Source organism: Oncorhynchus masou, chromosome 17, assembly GCF_036934945.1.
Source record: "Oncorhynchus masou masou isolate Uvic2021 chromosome 17, UVic_Omas_1.1, whole genome shotgun sequence".
Lineage (NCBI taxonomy): Eukaryota > Metazoa > Chordata > Actinopteri > Salmoniformes > Salmonidae > Oncorhynchus > Oncorhynchus masou.
This window is the reverse complement of record NC_088228.1, coordinates 2,240,764-2,266,553: the sequence shown is the minus strand read 5'-3', so window position 1 is coordinate 2,266,553 and position 25,790 is coordinate 2,240,764. Positions and strand designations below refer to the sequence as shown.

The 25,790-nt window shown below is 42.2% G+C and overlaps 1 protein-coding gene across 1 annotated transcript in view; it reads right to left on the bottom strand.

Moving 5' to 3' along the window:
* Positions 1-3,744: 3,744 nt before the first annotated feature.
* LOC135558078 (adenylate kinase isoenzyme 5-like) overlaps positions 3,745-25,790 on the bottom strand; it is a 129,529-nt gene continuing 107,483 nt past the window's right edge. Inside the window, 1 exon segment of the mRNA XM_064991829.1 lies at positions 3,745-3,816. Coding sequence (XP_064847901.1) covers positions 3,745-3,816 — 72 coding nt within the window.

Genomic DNA, 25,790 nt, shown 5'->3' with positions numbered 1-25,790 from the left:
GATAGGGATGTGGTAGAGGGGAGTGTTGATAGGGATGTGGTAGAGGGGAGTGTTGATAGGGATGTGGTAGAGGGGAGGGTTGATAGGGATGGATGTGTAGAGGGGAGTGTTGATAGGGATGATGTGGATAGGGATGTGGTAGAGGGGAGTGTTGATAGGGATGTGGTAGAGGGGAGGGTTGATAGGGATGTGGTAGAGGGGAGTGTTGATAGGGATGTGGTAGAGGGGAGTGTTGATAGGGATGTGATAGAGGGGAGTCAGGGGTCTGTGGCCTCAGTTGAGGAGGATCAGGAGAAGGATATGGACAAGTCTGTCGATATGATAGCAGCTGGCGACGACTCAATTTACAATGGAGAGGAGGTAAATGGGTTGCTGGTTCAGACTTTTGCCGTTGATCAGTTTGTGAGGTCAGCGGTGGTGTTACGGAAGACGGTGGAGTTAGATCAGTGGAGTGTGAAGAAGCGTTTCCGCTTGAGGAAATTTGTTACTGCTGTCACGGCAACAGAAGGTAGTGATGATTTTTTTGTTGATCATATGAAACGCCTCATAGGGCGTTTTTTCCCCCCTATATATCTGGTTTCTCCCTCCTGTATATCTGGTTTCTCCCTCCTGTATATCTGGTTTCTCCCCCCTATATATCTGGTTTCTCCCCCCTATATATCTGGTTTCTCCCCCTATATATCTGGTTTCTCCCCCTATATATCTGGTTTCTCCCCCTATATATCTGGTTTCTCCCCCTGTATATCTGGTTTCTCCCCCTGTATATCTGGTTTCTCCCCCTGTATATCTGGTTTCTCCCCCTATATATCTGGTTTCTCCCCCCTATATATCTGGTTTCTCCCCCTATATATCTGGTTTCTCCCCCCTATATATCTGGTTTCTCCCCCCTATATATCTGGTTTCTCCCCCCTGTATATCTGGTTTCTCCCCCTGTATATCTGGTTTCTCCCTCCTGTATATCTGGTTTCTCCCCCCTGTATATCTGGTTTCTCCCCCCTGTATATCTGGTTTCTCCCCCCTATATATCTGGTTTCTCCCTCCTGTATATCTGGTTTCTCCCCCCTATATATCTGGTTTCTCCCCCTATATATCTGGTTTCTCCCCCCTATATATCTGGTTTCTCCCCCCTGTATATCTGGTTTCTCCCCCCTATATATTTGGTTTCTCCCCCCTGTATATCTGGTTTCTCCCCCTATATATCTGGTTTCTCCCCCCTATATATCTGGTTTCTCCCCCTATATATCTGGTTTCTCCCCCTATATATCTGGTTTCTCCCCCTGCTATATCTGGTTTCTCCCCCTATATATCTGGTTTCTCCCCCCTGTATATCTGGTTTCTCCCCCCTATATATCTGGTTTCTCCCCCTATATATCTGGTTTCTCCCCCTATATATCTGGTTTCTCCCCCCTATATATCTGGTTTCTCCCCCTATATATCTGGTTTCTCCCCCTATATATCTGGTTTCTCCCCCTATATATCTGGTTTCTCCCCCTATATATCTGGTTTCTCCCCCTATATATCTGGTTTCTCCCCCTATATATCTGGTTTCTCCCCCTGTATATCTGGTTTCTCCCCCTGTATATCTGGTTTCTCCCCCCTGTATATCTGGTTTCTCCCCCTATATATCTGGTTTCCCCCCTATATATCTGGTTTCTCCCCCTATATATCTGGTTTCTCCCCCCTATATATCTGGTTTCTCCCCCTATATATCTGGTTTCTCCCCCTGTATATCTGGTTTCTCCCCCTATATATCTGGTTTCTCCCCCTATATATCTGGTTTCTCCCCCTATATATCTGGTTTCTCCCCCTATATATCTGGTTTCTCCCCCTATATATCTGGTTTCTCCCCCTATATATCTGGTTTCTCCCCCTATATATCTGGTTTCTCCCCCTATATATCTGGTTTCTCCCCCCCCTATATATCTGGTTTCTCCCCCTATATATCTGGTTTCTCCCCCTGTATATCTGGTTTCTCCCCCTGTATATCTGGTTTCTCCCCCTGTATATCTGGTTTCTCCCCCTATATATCTGGTTTCTCCCCCTATATATCTGGTTTCTCCCCCTATATATCTGGTTTCTCCCCCTATATATCTGGTTTCTCCCCCTGTATATCTGGTTTCTCCCCCTGTATATCTGGTTTCTCCCCCTATATATCTGGTTTCTCCCCCTATATATCTGGTTTCTCCCCTGTATATCTGGTTTCTCCCCCTATATATCTGGTTTCTCCCCCTGTATATCTGGTTTCTCCCCCTATATATCTGGTTTCTCCCCCTATATATCTGGTTTCTCCCCCTATATATCTGGTTTCTCCCCCTGTATATCTGGTTTCTCCCCCTATATATCTGGTTTCTCCCCCCTGTATATCTGGTTTCTCCCCCTATATATCTGGTTTCTCCCCCTATATATCTGGTTTCTCCCCCTGTATATCTGGTTTCTCCCCCTGTATATCTGGTTTCTCCCCCTATATATCTGGTTTCTCCCCCTATATATCTGGTTTCTCCCCCTGTATATCTGGTTTCTCCCCCTATATATCTGGTTTCTCCCCCTATATATCTGGTTTCTCCCCCCTATATATCTGGTTTCTCCCCCTGTATATCTGGTTTTTCCCCCCTGTATATCTGGTTTCTCCCCCCTATATATCTGGTTTCTCCCCTCTATATATCTGGTTTCTCCCCCTATATATCTGGTTTCTCCATTGTTTTCTTCTGTGCAAAGATCCTTAATCAACGTAGCCAAACTGAGCGTGATGTATAATCGTACAGTACATAGCTAACTCACGTGGAGTATAGTGGCTTTGAGGCGAGCTTTGCCATTTCGTTTTTCAAAGTGGATGACGGAAGCAAAATGGGCACCTTTTACCGAGATGTGATCGACATGAAGATTTTGCGTCACAAAGAGTTTGAAGAAGGATGTAAGGCAGCTGGTTAAGGGCCCTTATGATGGAAAATGGAACAAGACAATGGTCTGCTTTGGGCCAGAGGATGATGACTTTGTTGCTGAACTGATCTACAACTATGGAGTGGGAGAATATCGCCTAGGCAACGACTTCCTGGGTTTGACTCTGCAGTCTAGCCAGGCTGTCAGCAATGCTTAGCGGCTTGCTTGGTCCCTCAATGAGGTTGGAAAGGGCCTCTATCTGGCTGAGGCCCCAAAACTCAGACTCAAACTCTAGGGAAGAGGGCTCTGGTCTAAAGTAGTGCACTATATAGGGAATAGGGCTCTGGTCTAAAGTAGTGCACTATATAGGGAATAGGGCTCTGGTCTAAAGTAGTGCTCTATATAGGGAATAGGGCTCTGGTCTAAAGTAGTGCACTATATAGGGAATAGGGCTCTGGTCTAAAGTAGTGCTCTATATAGGGAATAGGGCTGTGGTCTAAAGTAGTGCACTATATAGGGAAGAGGGCTCTGGTCTAAAGTAGTGCACTATATAGGGAATAGGGTTCTGGTCTAAAGTAGTGCACTATATAGGGAATAGGGCCCTGGTCTATAGTAGTGCACTATATAGGGAATAGGGCTCTGGTCTATAGTAGTGCACTATATAGGAAATAGGGCTCTGGTCTATAGTAGTGCACTATATAGGGAATAGGGCCCTGGTCTATAGTAGTGCACTATATAGGGAATAGGGCTCTGGTCTATAGTAGTGCACTATATAGGGAGTAGGTGGCCATTTGGGAAACAGGCATGAGATTGAATCAGTGAGTTAAAACGCTGGCCTTTTATCCCAACACAAGACGTGATCGGAAATCAATGCAGGCTCATGTACTCACTCTCTGCAGTCCCTTCAGCATGCCCCATTTCATCCTCCTCCTCTTCAACCTAGCAGAGAGAGAGATGGGATGAGAGAGATGGAGAGAATTGGTTTCAATACAATTAAGAAACATTCATTTACAAATCAAATCTGGCGTTATGTTCACATTTGACAACTAGTCTTTTGACAAACGTTTTACAGTAGTCTTGTGGGCAGTAACCTGTAACCAGTAGTCTTGTTGGCAGTAGCCAGTAGTCTTGTGGGCAGTAGCCAGTAACCAGTAGTCTTGTTGGCAGTAGCCAGTAGCCAGTAACCAGTAGTATTGTGGGCAGTAGCCAGTAACCAGTAGTCTTGTGGGCAGTAGCCAGTAACCAGTAGTCTTGTGGGCAGTAGCCAGTAACCAGTAGTCTTGTGGGCAGTAGCCAGTAGCCTGTAACAAGTAGTCTTGTTGGCAGTAGCCAGTAGCCAGTAGTCTTGTGGGCAGTAACCAGTAGTCTTGTGGGCAGTAGCCAGTAACCAGTAGTCTTGTTGGCAGTAGCCAGTAGCCAGTAACCAGTAGTCTTGTTGGCAGTAGCCAGTAGCCTGTAACCAGTAGTCTTGTTGGCAGTAGCCAGTAGCCAGTAGTCTTGTGGGCAGTAACCAGTAGTCTTGTGGGCAGTAGCCAGTAACCAGTAGTCTTGTTGGCAGTAGCCAGTAGCCAGTAACCAGTAGTCTTGTTGGCAGTAGCCAGTAGCCTGTAACCAGTAGTCTTGTTGGCAGTAGCCAGTAGCCAGCAACCAGTAGTCTTGTTGGCAGTAGCCAGTAACCAGTAGTCTTGTTGGCAGTAGCCAGTAACCAGTAGTCTTGTTGGCAGTAGCCAGTAACCAGTAGTCGTGTGGGCAGTAGCCAGTAGCCAGTAACCAGTAGCCAGTAACCAGTAGTCTTGTTGGCAGTAGCCAGTAACCAGTAGTCTTGTTGGCAGTAGCCAGTAACCAGTAGTCTTGTTGGCAGTAGCCAGTAACCAGTAGTCTTGTTGGCAGTAGCCAGTAACCAGTAGTCGTGTGGGCAGTAGCCAGTAACCAGTAGTCGTGTGGGCAGTAGCCAGTAACCAGTAGTCTTGTTGGCAGTAGCCAGTAACCAGTAGTCTTGTTGGCAGTAGCCAGTAACCAGTAGTCTTGTTGGCAGTAGCCAGTAGCCTGTAACCAGTAGTCTTGTTGGCAGTAGCCAGTAGCCAGTAACCAGTAGTCTTGTTGGCAGTAGCCAGTAGCCAGTAACCAGTAGTCTTGTTGGCAGTAGCCAGTAACCAGTAACCAGTAGTCTTGTGGGCAGTAGCCAGTAACCAGTAGTCTTGTGGGCAGTAGCCAGTAACCAGTAACCAGTAGTCTTGTGGGCAGTAGCCAGTAACCAGTAGTCTTGTGGGCAGTAGCCAGTAACCAGTAACCAGTAGTCTTGTGGGCAGTAGCCAGTAACCAGTAGTCTTGTGGGCAGTAGCCAGTAACCAGTAGTATTGTGGGCAGTAGCCAGTAACCAGTAGTCGTGTGGGCAGTAGCCAGTAACCAGTAGTCTTGTTGGCAGTAGCCAGTAACCAGTAGTCTTGTTGGCAGTAGCCAGTAACCAGTAGTCTTGTTGGCAGTAGCCAGTAGCCTGTAACCAGTAGTCTTGTTGGCAGTAGCCAGTAGCCAGTAACCAGTAGTCTTGTTGGCAGTAGCCAGTAGCCAGTAACCAGTAGTCTTGTTGGCAGTAGCCAGTAACCAGTAACCAGTAGTCTTGTGGGCAGTAGCCAGTAACCAGTAGTCTTGTGGGCAGTAGCCAGTAACCAGTAGTATTGTGGGCAGTAGCCAGTAACCAGTAGTCGTGTGGGCAGTAGCCAGTAACCAGTAGTCTTGTTGGCAGTAGCCAGTAACCAGTAGTCTTGTTGGCAGTAGCCAGTAACCAGTAGTCTTGTTGGCAGTAGCCAGTAGCCTGTAACCAGTAGTCTTGTTGGCAGTAGCCAGTAGCCAGTAGTCTTGTTGGCAGTAGCCAGTAGCCAGTAACCAGTAGTCTTGTTGGCAGTAGCCAGTAACCAGTAACCAGTAGTCTTGTGGGCAGTAGCCAGTAACCAGTAGTCTTGTGGGCAGTAGCCAGTAACCAGTAGTATTGTGGGCAGTAGCCAGTAACCAGTAGTCTTGTGGGCAGTAGCCAGTAACCAGTAGTATTGTGGGCAGTAGCCAGTAGTCTTGTGGGCAGTAGCCAGTAACCAGTAGTATTGTGGGCAGTAGCCAGTAACCAGTAGTCGTGTGGGCAGTAGCCAGTAGTATTGTGGGCAGTAGCCAGTAACCAGTAGTCGTGTTGGCAGTAGCCAGTAACCAGTAGTATTGTGGGCAGTAGCCAGTAACCAGTAGTCTTGTGGGCAGTAACCAGTAGTATTGTGGGCAGTAGCCAGTAACCAGTAGTCGTGTTGGCAGTAGCCAGTAACCAGTAGTCGTGTTGGCAGTAGCCAGTAACCAGTAGTATTGTGGGCAGTAGCCAGTAACCAGTAGTCTTGTGGGCAGTAGCCAGTAACCAGTAGTATTGTGGGCAGTAGCCAGTAACCAGTAGTATTGTGGGCAGTAGCCAGTAACCAGTAGTCTTGTGGGCAGTAGCCAGTAACCAGTAGTCTTGTGGGCAGTAGCCAGTAACCAGTAGTCTTGTTGGCAGTAGCCATTAACCAGTAGTCTTGTGGGCAGTAGCCAGTAACCAGTAGTCTTGTGGGCAGTAGCCAGTAGCCAGTAGTCTTGTGGGCAGTAGCCAGTAACCAGTAGTATTGTGGGCAGTAGCCAGTAACCAGTAGTATTGTGGGCAGTAGCCATTAACCAGTAGTATTGTGGGCAGTAGCCAGTAACCAGTAGTATTGTGGGCCGTAGCCAGTAACCAGTAACCAGTAGTCTTGTTGGCAGTAGCCAGTAGTCTTGTGGGCAGTAGCCAGTAACCAGTAGTCTTGTGGGCAGTAACCAGTAGTATTGTGGGCAGTAGCCAGTAACCAGTAGTCTTGTGGGCAGTAGCCAGTAACCAGTAGTCTTGTAGGCAGTAGCCAGTAGTCTTGTGGGCAGTAGCCAGTAACCAGTAGTCTTGTGGGCAGTAACCAGTAGTATTGTGGGCAGTAGCCAGTAACCAGTAGTCTTGTGGGCAGTAGCCAGTAACCAGTAGTCTTGTGGGCAGTAGCCAGTAGCCAGTAGTCTTGTGGGCAGTAGCCAGTAACCAGTAGTATTGTGGGCAGTAGCCAGTAACCAGTAGTATTGTGGGCAGTAGCCATTAACCAGTAGTATTGTGGGCAGTAGCCAGTAACCAGTAGTATTGTGGGCCGTAGCCAGTAACCAGTAACCAGTAGTCTTGTTGGCAGTAGCCAGTAGTCTTGTGGGCAGTAGCCAGTAACCAGTAGTCTTGTGGGCAGTAACCAGTAGTATTGTGGGCAGTAGCCAGTAACCAGTAGTCTTGTGGGCAGTAGCCAGTAACCAGTAGTCTTGTAGGCAGTAGCCAGTAGTCTTGTGGGCAGTAGCCAGTAACCAGTAGTCTTGTGGGCAGTAACCAGTAGTATTGTGGGCAGTAGCCAGTAACCAGTAGTCTTGTGGGCAGTAGCCAGTAACCAGTAGTCTTTTGGTCAGTAGCCAGTAACCAGTAGTCTTGTGGGCAGTAGCCAGTAGTCTTTTGGTCAGTAGCCAGTAGTCTTTCGGGCAGTAGCCAGTAACCAGTAGTCTTGTGGGCAGTAGCCAGTAGTCTTGTGGGCAGTAGCCAGTAACCAGTAGTATTTTTGGCAGTAGCCAGTAACCAGTAGTCTTGTGGGCAGTAGCCAGTAGTCTTGTGGGCAGTAGCCAGTAGTCTTTTGAGAAAGTTCATAACAATGGCTTGACGTGACTGAGTAACGGAGTTACAACCCGTAAATAGACCATATACCGTAATGGGACTACAGGAAGGTGCACTGGTGAAAGAGGAGTTTAAATGGATTTCAATGGGAGGGGGTGTGGTGGTGAGGTGGTGAGGGTGGTGAGGGGGGTAGGTTGGTGAGGGGGTAGGGTGGATGTGTGTAAAATCGACTGGGGTGCCAATGATGAGCCAGTTTGTCACAAAGCCCACCAGCCGGTCTGATGACTCAGGGAGAGAGAGGGAGAGGGAGTGGGAGAGGGAGAGAGAGGGAGAGAGAGGGAGAGACAGACGGAGAGACGGAGGGAGAGACGGAGAGACAGATACGGAGAGGGAGAGACGGAGAGACGGAGGGAGAGATGGAGAGACAGAGACGGAGAGGGAGAGACGGAGGGAGAGACAGAGGGAGAGACAGAGAGAGAGACAGAGGGAGAGACAGAGGGACAGAGGGAGAGACGGAGGGAGAGACGGAGGGAGAGACGGAGGGAGAGACGGAGGGAGAGACGGAGAGAGAGACGGAGAGACGGAGGGACAGATGGAGAGACGGAGCGAGAGACCGAGGGAGAGACGGAGAGAGAGACGGAGAGACGGAGGGACAGAGGGAGAGACGGAGGGAGAGACGGAGGGAGAGACGGAGAGACGGAGGGACGGAGGGAGAGACGGAGGGAGAGACGGAGGGAGAGACGGAGGGAGAGACGGAGAGACAGAGACGGAGAGGGAGAGACAGAGGGAGAGACAGAGGGAGAGACAGAGAGAGAGACAGAGGGAGAGACAGAGGGAGAGACAGAGGGACAGAGGGAGAGACGGAGGGAGAGACGGAGGGAGAGACGGAGGGAGAGACGGAGGGAGAGACGGAGAGAGAGACGGAGAGACGGAGGGACAGAGGGAGAGACGGAGGGGAGAGAGACGGAGAGGAGAGACGGAGAGACGGAGGGACAGAGGGAGAGACGGAGGGACAGAGACGGAGAGGGAGAGACAGAGGGACAGACGGAGGGAGAGACAGAGAGAGAGACAGAGGGAGAGACAGAGGGACAGAGGGAGAGACGGAGGGAGAGACGGAGGGAGAGACGGAGGGAGAGACGGAGAGAGAGACGGAGAGACGGAGGGACAGAGGGAGAGACGGAGGGAGAGACAGAGAGAGAGACGGAGAGACGGAGGGACAGAGGGAGAGACGGAGGGAGAGACGGAGGGAGAGACAGAGGGGACGACAGAGGGAGAGACGGAGGGAGAGACGGAGGGAGAGACGGAGGGAGAGACGGAGAGAGAGACGGAGAGACGGAGGGACAGAGGGAGAGACGGAGGGAGAGACGGAGGGAGAGACGGAGAGAGAGACGGAGAGAGGGGAGGGACAGAGGGAGAGACGGAGGGAGAGACGGAGGGAGAGACGGAGGGAGAGACGGAGAGACGGAGGGAGAGACGGAGAGAGAGACGGAGAGAGAGACGGAGAGACGGAGGGACGGAGGGAGAGACGGAGGGAGAGACGGAGGGAGAGACGGAGAGAGAGGGGAGGGACAGAGGGAGAGACGGAGGGAGAGACGGAGGGGAGACGGAGGGAGAGACGGAGAGAGAGACGGAGAGACGGAGGGACAGAGGGAGAGACGGAGGGAGAGACGGAGGGAGAGACGGAGGGACGGAGGGAGAGACGGAGGGAGAGACGGAGGGAGAGACGGAGGGAGAGACGGAGAGACAGAGACGGAGAGGGAGAGACAGAGGGAGAGACGGAGGGAGAGACAGAGAGAGACAGAGGAGAGACAGAGGGAGAGACAGAGGGAGAGACAGAGGGAGAGACAGAGAGAGAGACGGAGAGACAGAGGGAGAGACGGAGGGAGAGACGGAGGGAGAGACGGAGAGAGAGAGACGGAGAGACGGAGAGACGGAGGGACAGAGGGAGAGACGGAGGGAGAGACGGAGGGAGAGACAGAGGGAGAGACGGAGAGACGGAGGGACAGAGGGAGAGACGGAGGGAGAGACGGAGGGAGAGACGGAGGGAGAGACGGAGAGACGGAGGGAGAGACGGAGGGAGAGACGGAGGGAGAGACGGAGGGAGAGACGGAGGAGAGACGGAGAGACGGAGGGACGGAGGGAGAGACGGAGGGAGAGACGGAGGGAGAGACGGAGGGAGAGACGGAGAGACGGAGGGTGAGACGGAGAGACGGAGAGACGGAGGGTGAGACGGAGGGTGAGACGGAGGGAGAGACGGAGAGACGGAGGGTGAGACGGAGGGAGAGACGGAGGGAGAGACGGAGGGAGAGACGGAGGGAGAGACGGAGGGAGAGACGGAGGGAGAGACGGAGGGACAGAGGGAGAGACGGAGGGACAGAGGGAGAGACGGAGGGAGAGACGGAGGGAGAGACGGAGGGACAGAGGGAGAGACGGAGAGACAGAGGGTGAGACGGAGAGACTGAGAGAGGGAGACGGAGAGACTGAGAGAGGGAGAGACAGCGGGAGAGAGAGAGACAGACAGAGGGAGGGAGAGACAGACAGACAGAGGGAGGGAGAGAAAGACAACACACACACACATTCAAATGAAAACACCAGCCAGTTCACACACAAACCAGCCAGTTCCAGGTGAAGCTGGTTGAGAGAATGCCAATGAGTGTGCAAAGCTGTCAACAAAGCAAAGGGTGGCTACTTTGAAAAATATTAAATATAATTAGATTTGCTTAACAGTCTGATACACAATAACAGAGGTATATAGTTCTGACAGTGAGGGGAGATGCTTCTGGGGATTTGAAGACAGAGAGGAAGTGAAGACTGAGAGGAAGTGAAGACTGAGAGGAAGTGAAGACTGAGAGGAAGTGATGAAGTGAAGTCCGAGAGGAAGTGAAGACAGAGAGGAAGTGAAGACAGAGAGGAAGTGAAGACAGAGAGGAAGTGAAGACAGAGAGGAAGTGAAGACAGAGAGGAAGTGAAGACAGAGAGGAAGTGAAGACTGAGAGGAAGTGAAGACTGAGAGGAAGTGAAGACTGAGAGGAAGTGAAGACTGAGAAGAAGTGAAGACTGAGAGGAAGTGAAGACAGAGAGGAAGTGAAGACAGAGAGGAAGTGAAGACAGAGAGGAAGTGAAGACAGAGAGGAAGTGAAGACTGAGAGGAAGTGAAGACTGAGAGGAAGTGAAGACTGAGAGGAAGTGAAGACTGAGAGGAAGTGAAGACTGAGAGGAAGTGAAGACTGAGAGGAAGTGAAGACAGAGAGGAAGTGAAGACAGAGAGGAAGTGAAGACAGAGAGGAAGTGAAGACTGAGAGGAAGTGAAGACTGAGAGGAAGTGAAGACTGAGGGGAAGTGATGACTGAGAGGAAGTGATGACTGAGAGGAAGTGATGACTGAGAGGAAGTGATGACTGAGAGGAAGTGAAGACAGAGAGGAAGTGAAGACTGAGAGGAAGTGAAGACTGAGAGGAAGTGAAGACTGAGAGGAAGTGAAGACTGAGAGGAAGTGAAGACAGAGGAAGTGATGAAGTGAAGACAGAGAGGAAGTGAAGACTGAGAGGAAGTGAAGACTGAGAGGAAGTGAAGACTGAGAGGAAGTGAAGACTGAGAGGAAGTGAAGACTGAGAGGAAGTGAAGACTGAGAGGAAGTGAAGACTGAGAGGAAGTGAAGACTGAGAGGAAGTGAAGACAGAGAGGAAGTGAAGACAGAGAGGAAGTGATGAAGTGAAGACTGAAGAGAAAACGCTTCCTCCAGCTAACATGAGAGCTTAAGACAATGAATCTGTGTTCATCCCAATCGGCACCATATTCCCTATATAGTGCACTACTATAGACCAGAGCCATATTCCCTATATAGTGCACTACTATAGATCAGAGCCCTATTCCCTATATAGTGCACTACTATAGACCAGAGCCCTATTCCCTATATAGTGCACTATTATAGACCAGAGCCCTGTTCCCTATATAGTGCACTACTATAGACCAGAGACCTATTCCCTATATAGTGCACTACTGTAGACCAGAGCCCTATTCCCTATATAGTGCACTACTAAAGACCAGAGCCCTATTCCCTATATAGTGCACTACTATAGACCAGAGACCTATTCCCTATAGAGTGCACTACTATAGACCAGAGCCGTATTCCTTATATAGTGCACTACTATAGACCAGAGCCCTATTCCCTATATAGTGCACTACTATAGACCAGAGCCCTATTCCCTATATAGTGCACTACTATACACCAGAGCCCTATTCCCTATATAGTGCACTACTATAGACCAGAGCCCTATTCCCTATATAGTGCACTACTATAGACCAGAGCCCTATTCCTTATATAGTGCACTACTATAGACCAGAGCCCTATTCCCTATATAGTGCACTACTATAGACCAGAGCCCTATTCCCTATATAGTGCACTACTATAGACCAGAGCCCTATTCCCTATATAGTGCACTACTATAGACCAGAGCCCTATTCCGTATAGAGTGCACTACTATAGACCAGAGCCCTATTCCCTATATAGTGCACTGCTTTGACCAGAGTCACTAGGGAATACGATGCTACTGGGATGTAGCCACAGACTGGCTTCTCCCCCTTCCAACGGCATCAGACAATGACTCTAAATATGAATCATCTGTCCATTCAAATGCCTCCACAGCAGCCGGCGCTCTAATCTCTTTTCCAAAAGGTAAATAGAAGATTTGCATTAATAAATCATATACATGTATGGGGGGGTGGAACGTGGCGGACGAAGAGGCATTTCTGCTTCGTAATGACGTTGTAGCTTCAAATGCCGATGTGACATTTGATTACAGTAAAAGCCTTGAGATAAAAAGAGCCTTAGTAATGTCATGGTGATTATATGATATATGATATAGGTTCAGAACAGCCTTAGTAATGTCTTGGTGATTATATGATATATGATATAGGTTCAAACAGCCTTAGTAATGTCTTGGTGATTATATGATATAGGTTCAGAACAGTCTTAGTAATGTCTTGGTGATTATATGATATGTGATATAGGTTCAGAACAGCCTTAGTAATGTCTTGGTGATTATATGATATATGATATAGGTTCAGAACAGCCTTAGGAATGTATTGGTGATTATATGATATATGATATAGGTTCAGAACAGTCTTAGTAATGTCTTAGTGATTATATGATATATGATATAGGTTCAGAACAGCCTTAGGAATGTCTTGGTGATTATATGATATAGGTTCAGAACAGCCTTAGGAATGTCTTGGTGATTATATGATATATGATATAGGTTCAGAACAGCCTTAGTAATGTCTTGGTGATTATATGATATAGGTTCAGAACAGCCTTAGGAATGTCTTGGTGATTATATGATATATGATATAGGTTCAGAACAGCCTTAGTAATGTCTTAGTGATTATATGATATATGATATAGGTTCAGAACAGCCTTAGTAATGTCTTGGTGATTATATGATATATGATATAGGTTCAGAACAGCCTTAGGAATGTCTTGGTGATTATATGATATATGATATAGGTTCAGAACAGCCTTAGTAATGTCTTGGTGATTATATGATATATGATATAGGTTCAGAACAGCCTTAGGAATGTCTTGGTGATTATATGATATATGATATAGGTTCAGAACAGCCTTAGTAATGTCTTGGTGATTATATGATATATGATATAGGTTCAGAACAGCTTTAGTAATGTCTTGGTGATTATATGATATATGATATAGGTTCAGAACAGCTTTAGTAATGTCTTGGTGATTATATGATATATGATATAGGTTCAGAACAGCTTTAGTAATGTCTTGGTGATTATATGATATATGATATAGGTTCAGAACAGCCTTAGTAATGTCTTGGTGGTTATATGATATAGGTTCAGAACAGCCTTAGGAATGTCTTGGTGATTATATGATATATGATATAGGTTCAGAACAGCCTTAGGAATGTCTTGGTGATTATATGATATATGATATAGGTTCAGAACAGCCTTAGTAATGTCTTGGTGATTACATGATATATGATATAGGTTCAGAACAGCCTTAGGAATGTCTTGGTGATTATATGATATATGATATAGGTTCAGAACAGCCTTAGGAATGTCTTGGTGATTATATGATATAGGTTCAGAACAGCCTTAGTAATGTCTTGGTGATTATATGATATAGGTTCAGAACAGCCTTAGGAATGTCTTGGTGATTATATGATATAGGTTCAGAACAGCTTTAGTAATGTCTTGGTGATTATATGATTTATGATATAGGTTCAGAACAGCCTTAGGAATGTCTTGGTGATTATATGATATATGATATAGGTTCAGAACAGCCTTAGGAATGTCTTGGTGATTATATGATATATGATATAGGTTCAGAACAGCCTTAGGAATGTCTTGGTGATTATATGATATATGATATAGGTTCAGAACAGCCTTAGGAATGTCTTGGTGATTATATGATATAGGTTCAGAACAGCCTTAGTAATGTCTTGGTGATTATATGATATATGATATAGGTTCAGAACAGCCTTAGTAATGTCTTGGTGATTATATGATATATGATATAGATTCAGAACAGCCTTAGTAATGTCTTGGTGATTATATGATATATGATATAGGTTCAGAACAGCCTTAGTAATGTCTTGGTGATTATATGATATAGGTTCAGAACAGCCTTAGTAATGTCTTGGTGATTATATGATATATGATATAGGTTCAGAACAGCTTTAGTAATGTCTTGGTGATTATATGATATATGATATAGGTTCAGAACAGCCTTAGTAATGTCTTGGTGATTATATGATATATGATATAGGTTCAGAACAGCCTTAGTAATGTCTTGGTGATTATATGATATATGATATAGGTTCAGAACAGCCTTAGTAATGTCTTGGTGATTATATGATATATGATATAGGTTCAGAACAGCCTTAGGAATGTCTTGGTGATTATATGATATATATGATATAGGTTCAGAACAGCCTTAGTAATGTCTTGGTGATTATATGATATAGATTCAGAACAGCCTTAGGAATGTCTTGGTGATTATATGATATATGATATAGGTTCAGAACAGCTTTAGTAATGTCTTGGTGATTATATGATATATGATATAGGTTCAGAACAGCCTTAGGAATGTCTTGGTGATTATATGATATATGATATAGGTTCAGAACAGCCTTAGGAATGTCTTGGTGATTATATGATATAGGTTCAGAACAGCCTTAGGAACGTCTTGATGGATATATGATATAGGTTCAGAACAGCCTTAGGAATGTATTGGTGATTATATGATATAGGTTCAGAACAGCCTTAGTAATGTCTTGGTGATTATATGATATATGATATAGGTTCAGAACAGCCTTAGGAATGTCTTGGTGATTATATGATATATGATATAGGTTCAGAACAGCCTTAGTAATGTCTTGGTGATTATATGATATATGATATAGGTTCAGAACAGCTTTAGTAATGTCTTGGTGATTATATGATATATGATATAGGTTCAGAACAGCTTTAGTAATGTCTTGGTGATTATATGATATATGATATAGGTTCAGAACAGCTTTAGTAATGTCTTGGTGATTATATGATATATGATATAGGTTCAGAACAGCCTTAGTAATGTCTTGGTGGTTATATGATATAGGTTCAGAACAGCCTTAGGAATGTCTTGGTGATTATATGATATATGATATAGGTTCAGAACAGCCTTAGGAATGTCTTGGTGATTACATGATATATGATATAGGTTCAGAACAGCCTTAGGAATGTCTTGGTGATTATATGATATATGATATAGGTTCAGAACAGCCTTAGGAATGTCTTGGTGATTATATGATATAGGTTCAGAACAGCCTTAGTAATGTCTTGGTGATTATATGATATAGGTTCAGAACAGCTTTAGTAATGTCTTGGTGATTATATGATTTATGATATAGGTTCAGAACAGCCTTAGGAATGTCTTGGTGATTATATGATATATGATATAGGTTCAGAACAGCCTTAGGAATGTCTTGGTGATTATATGATATATGATATAGGTTCAGAACAGCCTTAGGAATGTCTTGGTGATTATATGATATATGATATAGGTTCAGAACAGCCTTAGGAATGTCTTGGTGATTATATGATATAGGTTCAGAACAGCCTTAGTAATGTCTTGGTGATTATATGATATATGATATAGGTTCAGAACAGCTTTAGTAATGTCTTGGTGATTATATGATATATGATATAGGTTCAGAACAGCCTTAGTAATGTCTTGGTGATTATATGATATATGATATAGGTTCAGAACAGCCTTAGTAATGTCTTGGTGATTATATGATATATGATATAGGTTCAGAACAGCCTTAGTAATGTCTTGGTGATTATATGATATATGATATAGGTTCAGAACAGCCTTAGGAATGTCTTGGTGATTATATGATATATGATATAGGTTCAGAACAGCCTTAGTAATGTCTTGGTGATTATATGATATAGATTCAGAACAGCCTTAGGAATGTCTTGGTGATTATATGATATATGATATAGGTTCAGAACAGCTTTAGTAATGTCTTGGTGATTATATGATATATGATATAGGTTCAGAACAGCCTTAGGAATGTCTTGGTGATTATATGATATATGATATAGGTTCAGAACAGCCTTAGGAATGTCTTGGTGATTATATGATATAGGTTCAGAACAGCCTTAGGAACGTCTTGGTGATTATATGATATAGATTCAGAACAGCCTTAGGAATGTCTTGGTGATTATATGATATATGATATAGGTTCAGAACAGCTTTAGTAATGTCTTGGTGATTATATGATATATGATATAGGTTCAGAACAGCTTTAGTAATGTCTTGGTGATTATATGATATATGATATAGGTTCAGAACAGCCTTAGTAATGTCTTGGTGATTATATGATATATGATATAGGTTCAGAACAGCTTTAGTAATGTCTTGGTGATTATATGATATATGATATAGGTTCAGAACAGCTTTAGTAATGTCTTGGTGATTATATGATATATGATATAGGTTCAGAACAGCCTTAGGAATGTATTGGTGATTATATGATATGTGATATAGGTTCAGAACAGCCTTAGGAATGTATTGGTGATTATATGATATATGATATAGGTTCAGAACAGCCTTAGTAATGTCTTGGTGATTATATGATATAGGTTCAGAAAAGCCTTAGTAATGTCTTAGTGATTATATGATATAGGTTCAGAACAGCCTTAGGAATGTCTTGGTGGTTATATGATATAGGTTCAGAACAGCTTTAGTAATGTCTTGGTGATTATATGATATATGATATAGGTTCAGAACAGCCTTAGGAATGTCTTGGTGATTATATGATATAGGTTCAGAACAGTCTTAGTAATGTCTTGGTGATTATATGATATATGATATAGGTTCAGAACATTCTTAGTAATGTCTTAGTGATTATATGATATAGGTTCAGAACAGCCTTAGTAATGTCTTGGTGATTATATGATATAGGTTCAGAACAGCCTTAGTAATGTCTTGGTGATTATATGATATATGATATAGGTTCAGAACAGCCTTAGTAATGTCTTGGTGATTATATGATATATGATATAGGTTCAGAACAGCCTTAGGAATGTCTTGGTGATTATATGATATAGGTTCAGTACAGCTTTAGTAATGTCTTGGTGATTATATGATATAGGTTCAGAACAGCTTTAGTAATGTCTTGGTGATTATATGATATAGGTTCAGAACAGCTTTAGTAATATCTTGGTGATTATATGATATAGGTTCAGAACAGCTTTAGTAATGTCTTGGTGATTATATGATATAGGTTCAGAACAGCTTTAGTAATGTCTTGGTGATTATATGATATAGGTTCAGAACAGCCTTAGTAATGTCTTGGTGATTATATGATATATGATATAGGTTCAGAACAGCTTTAGTAATGTCTTGGTGATTATATGATATAGGTTCAGAACAGCCTTAGGAATGTCTTGGTGATTATATGATATAGGTTCAGAACAGCCTTAGTAATGTCTTAGTGATTATATGATATATGATATAGGTTCAGAACAGCCTTAGTAATGTCTTAGTGATTATATGATATAGGTTCAGAACAGTCTTAGTAATGTCTTGGTGATTATATGATATATGATATAGGTTCAGAACAGCCTTAGTAATGTCTTGGTGATTATATGATATATGATATAGGTTCAGAACAGCCTTAGTAATGTCTTGGTGATTATATGATATATGATATAGGTTCAGAACAGCCTTAGTAATGTCTTGGTGAATATATGATATAGGTTCAGAACAGCCTTAGGAATGTCTTGGTGATTATATGATATATGATATAGGTTCAGAACAGCCTTAGGAATGTCTTGGTGATTATATGATATATGATATAGGTTCAGAACAGCCTTAGGAACGTCTTGATGATTATATGATATAGGTTCAGAACAGCCTTAGTAATGTCTTAGTGATTATATGATATATGATATAGGTTCAGAACAGCCTTAGTAATGTCTTAGTGATTATATGATATATGATATAGGTTCAGAGCAGCAATAGTAATGTCTTAGTGATTATATGATATATGATATAGGTTCAGAACAGCTTTAGTAATGTCTTGGTGATTATATGATATATGATTTAGGTTCAGAACAGCCTTAGTAATGTCTTGGTGATTATATGATATATGATATAGGTTCAGAACAGCCTTAGTAATGTCTTAGTGAGTATATGATATATGATATAGGTTCAGAACAGCCTTAGTAATGTCTTAGTGATTATATGATATATGATATAGGTTCAGAACAGCCTTAGGAATGTCTTGGTGATTATATGATATATGATATAGGTTCAGAACAGCTTTAATAATGTCTTGGTGATTATATGATATATGATATAGGTTCAGAACAGCCTTAGTAATGTCTTGGTGATTATATGATATATGATATAGGTTCAGAACAGCCTTAGTAATGTATTGGTGATTATATGATATAGGTTCAGAACAGCCTTAGTAATGTCTTGGTGATTATATGATATATGATATAGGTTCAGAACAGCTTTAGTAATGTCTTGGTGATTATATGATATATGATATAGGTTCAGAACAGCCTTAGGAATGTCTTGGTGATTATATGATATAGGTTCAGAACAGCCTTAGTAATGTCTTGGTGATTATATGATATATGATATAGGTTCAGAACAGCCTTAGGAATGTCTTGGTGATTATATGATATATGATATAGGTTCAGAACAGCCTTAGTAATGTATTGGTGATTATATGATATATGATATAGGTTCAGAACAGCCTTAGTAATGTCTTGGTGATTATATGATATATGATATAGGTTCAGAACAGCCTTAGTAATGTCTTGGTGATTATATGATATATGATATAGGTTCAGAACAGCCTTAGTAATGTCTTAGTGATTATATGATATATGATATAGGTTCAGAACAGCCTTAGTAATGTCTTAGTAATTATATGATATATGATATATGCTATAGGTTCAGAACAGCCTTAGTAATGTCTTGGTGATTATATGATATATGTTCAGAAAAGCCTTAGTAATGTCTTGGTGATTATATGATATAGGTTCAGAACAGCCTTAGTAATGTCTTGGTGATTATATGATATATGATATAGGTTCAGAACAGCCTTAGTAATGTCTTGGTGATTATATGATATAGGTTCAGAACAGCCTTAGTAATGTCTTGGTGATTATATGATATATGATATAGGTTCAGAACAGCCTTAGGAATGTCTTGGTGATTATATGATATATGATATAGGTTCAGAACAGCCTTAGTAATGTCTTGATGATTATATGATATATGATATAGGTTCAGAACAGCCTTAGTAATGTCTTAGTGATTATATGATATATGATATAGGTTCAGAACAGTCTTAGTAATGTCTTGGTGAATATATGATATAGGTTCAGAACAGCCTTAGTAATGTCTTGGTGATTATATGATATATGATATAGGTTCAGAACAGCCTTAGTAATGTCTTGGTGATTATATGATATAGGTTCAGAACAGTCTTAGTAATGTCTTGGTGATTATATGATATATGATATAGGTTCAGAACAGCCTTAGGAATGTCTTGGTGATTATATGATATATGATATAGGTTCAGAACAGCCTTAGTAATGTCTTGGTGATTATATGATATAGGTTCAGAACAGCCTTAGTAATGTCTTGGTGATTATATGATATAGGTTCAGAACAGTCTTAGTAATGTCTTGGTGATTATATGATATATGATATAGGTTCAGAACAGCCTTAGGAATGTCTTGGTGATTATATGATATATGATATAGGTTCAGAACAGCCTTAGTAATGTCTTGGTGATTATATGATATATGATATAGGTTCAGAACAGCCTTAGTAATGTCTTAGTGATTATATGATATATGATATAGGTTCAGAACAGCCTTAGTAATGTCTTGGTGATTATATGATATAGGTTCAGAACAGCCTTAGTAATGTCTTGGTGATTATATGATATAGGTTCAGAACAGTCTTAGTAATGTCTTGGTGACTATATGATATATGATATAGGTTCAGAACAGCCTTAGGAATGTCTTGGTGATTATATGATATATGATATAGGTTCAGAACAGCCTTAGTAATGTCTTGGTGATTATATGATATATGATATAGGTTCAGAACAGCCTTAGTAATGTCTTAGTGATTATATGATATATGATATAGGTTCAGAACAGCCTTAGTAATGTCTTGGTGATTATATGATATAGGTTCAGAACAGCCTTAGTAATGTCTTGGTGATTATATGATATAGGTTCAGAACAGCCTTAGGAATGTCTTGGTGATTATATGATATATGATTTAGGTTCAGAACAGCCTTAGTAATGTCTTGGTGATTATATGATATATGATATAGGTTCAGAACAGCCTTAGGAATGTCTTAGTGATTATATGATATATGATATAGGTTCAGAACAGCCTTAGTAATGTCTTGGTGATTATATGATATATGATATAGGTTCAGAACAGCCTTAGTAATGTCTTGGTGATTATATGATATATGATATAGGTTCAGAACAGCCTTAGTAATGTATTGGTGATTATATGATATAGGTTCAGAACAGCCTTAGTAATGTCTTGGTGATTATATGATATATGATATAGGTTCAGAACAGCTTTAGTAATGTCTTGGTGATTATATGATATATGATATAGGTTCAGAACAGCCTTAGGAATGTCTTGGTGATTATATGATATAGGTTCAGAACAGCCTTAGTAATGTCTTGGTGATTATATGATATATGATATAGGTTCAGAACAGCCTTAGGAATGTCTTGGTGATTATATGATATATGATATAGGTTCAGAACAGCCTTAGTAATGTATTGGTGATTATATGATATATGATATAGGTTCAGAACAGCCTTAGTAATGTCTTGGTGATTATATGATATATGATATAGGTTCAGAACAGCCTTAGTAATGTCTTGGTGATTATATGATATATGATATAGGTTCAGAACAGCCTTAGTAATGTCTTGGTGATTATATGATATATGATATAGGTTCAGAACAGCCTTAGTAATGTCTTGGTGATTATATGATATAGGTTCAGAACAGCCTTAGTAATGTCTTGGTGATTATATGATATATGATATAGGTTCAGAACAGCCTTAGGAATGTCTTGGTGATTATATGATATATGATATAGGTTCAGAACAGCCTTAGTAATGTCTTGATGATTATATGATATATGATATAGGTTCAGAACAGCCTTAGTAATGTCTTAGTGATTATATGATATATGATATAGGTTCAGAACAGTCTTAGTAATGTCTTGGTGAATATATGATATAGGTTCAGAACAGCCTTAGTAATGTCTTGGTGATTATATGATATATGATATAGGTTCAGAACAGCCTTAGTAATGTCTTGGTGATTATATGATATAGGTTCAGAACAGTCTTAGTAATGTCTTGGTGATTATATGATATATGATATAGGTTCAGAACAGCCTTAGGAATGTCTTGGTGATTATATGATATATGATATAGGTTCAGAACAGCCTTAGTAATGTCTTGGTGATTATATGATATAGGTTCAGAACAGCCTTAGTAATGTCTTGGTGATTATATGATATAGGTTCAGAACAGTCTTAGTAATGTCTTGGTGATTATATGATATATGATATAGGTTCAGAACAGCCTTAGTAATGTCTTAGTGATTATATGATATATGATATAGGTTCAGAACAGCCTTAGTAATGTCTTGGTGATTATATGATATAGGTTCAGAACAGCCTTAGGAATGTCTTGGTGATTATATGATATATGATATAGGTTCAGAACAGCCTTAGTAATGTCTTGGTGATTATATGATATATGATATAGGTTCAGAACAGCCTTAGTAATGTCTTAGTGATTATATGATATATGATATAGGTTCAGAACAGCCTTAGTAATGTCTTGGTGATTATATGATATAGGTTCAGAACAGCCTTAGTAATGTCTTGGTGATTATATGATATAGGTTCAGAACAGTCTTAGTAATGTCTTGGTGACTATATGATATATGATATAGGTTCAGAACAGCCTTAGGAATGTCTTGGTGATTATATGATATATGATATAGGTTCAGAACAGCCTTAGTAATGTCTTGGTGATTATATGATATATGATATAGGTTCAGAACAGCCTTAGTAATGTCTTGGTGATTATATGATATAGGTTCAGAACAGCCTTAGGAATGTCTTGGTGATTATATGATATATGATTTAGGTTCAGAACAGCCTTAGTAATGTCTTGGTGATTATATGATATATGATATAGGTTCAGAACAGCCTTAGGAATGTCTTAGTGATTATATGATATATGATATAGGTTCAGAACAGCCTTAGTAATGTCTTGGTGATTATATGATATATGATATAGGTTCAGAACAGCCTTAGGAATGTCTTAGTGATTATATGATATATGATATAGGTTCAGAACAGCTTTAGTAATGTCTTGGTGATTATATGATATATGATATAGGTTCAGAACAGTCTTAGTAATGTCTTGGTGATTATATGATATATGATATAGGTTCAGAACAGCCTTAGTAATGTCTTGGTGATTATATGATATATGATATAGGTTCAGAACAGTCTTAGTAATGTCTTGGTGATTATATGATATATGATATAGGTTCAGAACAGCTTTAGTAATGTCTTGGTGATTATATGATATATGATATAGGTTCAGAACAGTCTTAGTAATGTCTTGGTGATTATATGATATATGATATAGGTTCAGAACAGCCTTAGTAATGTCTTGGTGATTATATGATATAGGTTCAGAACAGCCTTAGGAATGTCTTGGTGATTATATGATATATGATATATGATATAGGTACAGAACAGCCTTAGTAATGTCTTGGTGATTATATAATGAGAGTTGTTATGAAGTTAATGTGTGTCTGGGTCGCTGAACAGCAGAAATAGGTATTGTGGGTCTATAGTAGTACCACTATATAGGGAATAGGGCTCTGGTCTATAGTAGTGCACTATATAGGGAATAGGGCTCTGGTCTATAGTAGTACCACTATATAGGGAATAGGGCCCTGGTATATAGTAGTGCACTATATAGGGAATAGGGCTCTGGTCTATAGTAGTACCACTATATAGGGAATAGGGCCCTGGTCTATAGTAGTGCACTATATAGGGAATAGGGCTCTGGTCTATAGTAGTACCACTATATAGGGAATAGGGCCCTGGTCTATAGTAGTGCACTATATAGGGAATAGGGCTCTGGTCTATAGTAGTACCACTATATAGGGAATAGGGCCCTGGTCAATAGTAGTGCACTATATAGGGAATAGGGCTCTGGTCTACAGTAGTACCACTATATAGGGAATAGGGCTCTGGTCTATAGTAGAGTACTATATAGGGAATAGGGTTCTGGTCTATAGTAGTGCACTATATAGGGAATAGGGCTCTGGTCTATAGTAGTGCAGTATATAGGGAATAGGGCTCTGGTCTATAGTAGTGCACTATATAGGGAATAGGGCTCTGGTCTATAGTAGTGTACTATATAGGGAATAGGGCTCTGGTCTATAGTAGTGCACTATATAGGGAATAGGGCTCTGGTCTATAGTAGTGTACTATATAGGGAATAGGGCTCTGGTCTATAGTAGTGCACTATATAGGGAATAGGGCTCTGGTCTATAGTAGTGCACTATATAGGGAATAGGGCTCTGGTCTATAGTAGTGCACTATATAGGGCACATATGTCAGAGTCAAGGCCCGCGGGCCACATCCGGCCCGCGAGAAGGTTTTTTACGGCCTCTGGGATGATCTTGATTTATTATTAGAACCGGCCCGCAGACCGCAGCAAGCCGGCAGCCCGCAGATCTTTTACACGCACCAATACTACATTTCCCACAATGCAACGGTGACGCACCGAGCAGTAGGCTGCTTCATTTCAATATTTATTGGCACAGCAGTCGTCAGCATCACAGTAAAATTAACTTTCAGATACCCATCAAAAATGGCAAAACGGAAGGTGGACACTGAGAACCGGGGTTTCAAACAAGGTGGGAGTCGGAGTATATGTTCACGGAGGTAGCTGGAAAACCTGTGTGTCTTCTGTGTGGAGAAAGTGTGGCGGTACTGAAAGAGTATAATCTGAGACGACATTATGAAACGAAACACGCGGACAAAAACAAGAATATGGACATGGAACAAAGGCTACAAAAGGCAGAGGAATTAAAACGAGGCCTCAAATCTCGACAGGCTCTGTTCAAAAAAGCCAAATCACAAGGCCAGGCTGCTGTCAAGGCCAGTTTTATTTTGGCAGAAGAGATCGCTAAATCAGCCCGGCCATTTACGGAGGGGATTTCATCAAAAACTGCATGATTAAAGTTTGTGACGAAGTTTGCCCAGAAAAAGGCAACTCTTTTTAAATGTGAGTCTGAGCAGAAACACCATTGCCGAGAGAGTAGACCAGTTGTCCATCAATCTAAAAGAGCAGCTTGTGAAAAAGGGAAAAGATTTCATTGCATATTCCTTGGCTGTGGATGAGAGCACCGACATTTCTGACATTGCCCAGTTGTCAATTTTCATCCGCGGAGTGGACTCCAGCCTAAGCGTGACAGAGGAGTTTTTGGCTTTACGTCCTATGCATGGCACAACTACGGGGCATGATTTGTATGAAGAGGTGTCAAGATGTGTAAATGAGATGGAGCTGCCTTGGGAAAAACTCGTGGGTTTGACAACCGACGGAGCACCTGCGATGTGTGGACACAGGAGCGGACTGGTGGCGAAGATACGGGAAAAGATGCAAGAGGAAAACGCGACAGGTGAGCTGACAGCTTATCATTGTATCATACACCAGGAAGCGTTGTGCGGTAAAGCCTTGAAAATGGAGCATGTAATGAGCATCATCACGCGCACAGTTAACTTTATCAGAGCCAAAGGTTTGAATCACCGCCAGTTCAAGGCATTTCTGACGGAGTTAGAAACGGAGCATGGTGATTTGCCTTATCACACAGAGGTGCGATGGCTAAGCCAGGGAAAGGTGCTTCAAAGATGTTTCGAGCTTCGTGAGGAGATTTGTCTGTTCTTGGACAGCAAAGGGAAAGACACAACACAACTCCGAGACGAAATGTTTCTGTGTGAAATGGCTTTTCTGTGTGACATTACGAGTCATCTGAATGCAATGAACTTGCAGCTGCAGGGTCGGGATCATGTCATCTCTGATATGTACAGTACAGTGAAGGCATTTAAAACCAAACTGACTCTGTGGGAGACGCAGATGCGGAAAGAAAATTTGAGCCACTTTCCCAGCTGCCAGACCATGAAAGAGAAGCTCTCTACCAGTGCGTTCCCGAGCGCACAGTTGGCTGATAAAATAGGTATGCTTGCCGCTGACTTTCGACGCCGATTTGCTGACTTTGAAGCACAAAAAAGCAGGTTGGAACTGCTCGGTAACCCATTTGCTGTTGACGTGGAAAGCTCACCACCAAACCTCCAAATGGAGTTGATTGACCTCCAATGCAATGATGCACTGAGGGCAAAATATGCGGCAGTGGGTGCTGCGGAGTTCGCCCGTTTCCTCCCGACACAATGCCCCAGCTGCGCATCCAGGCTGCTCAAACGTTGTCTATGTTTGGCAGCACATACCTGTGTGAACAACTTTTTTCTTTGATGAACCTGAACAAAACATCACACAGAAGTCGACTTACTGCTGAACACCTCCACTCAATTCTGAGGATTTCCTCAGCTCAGAGCCTTACC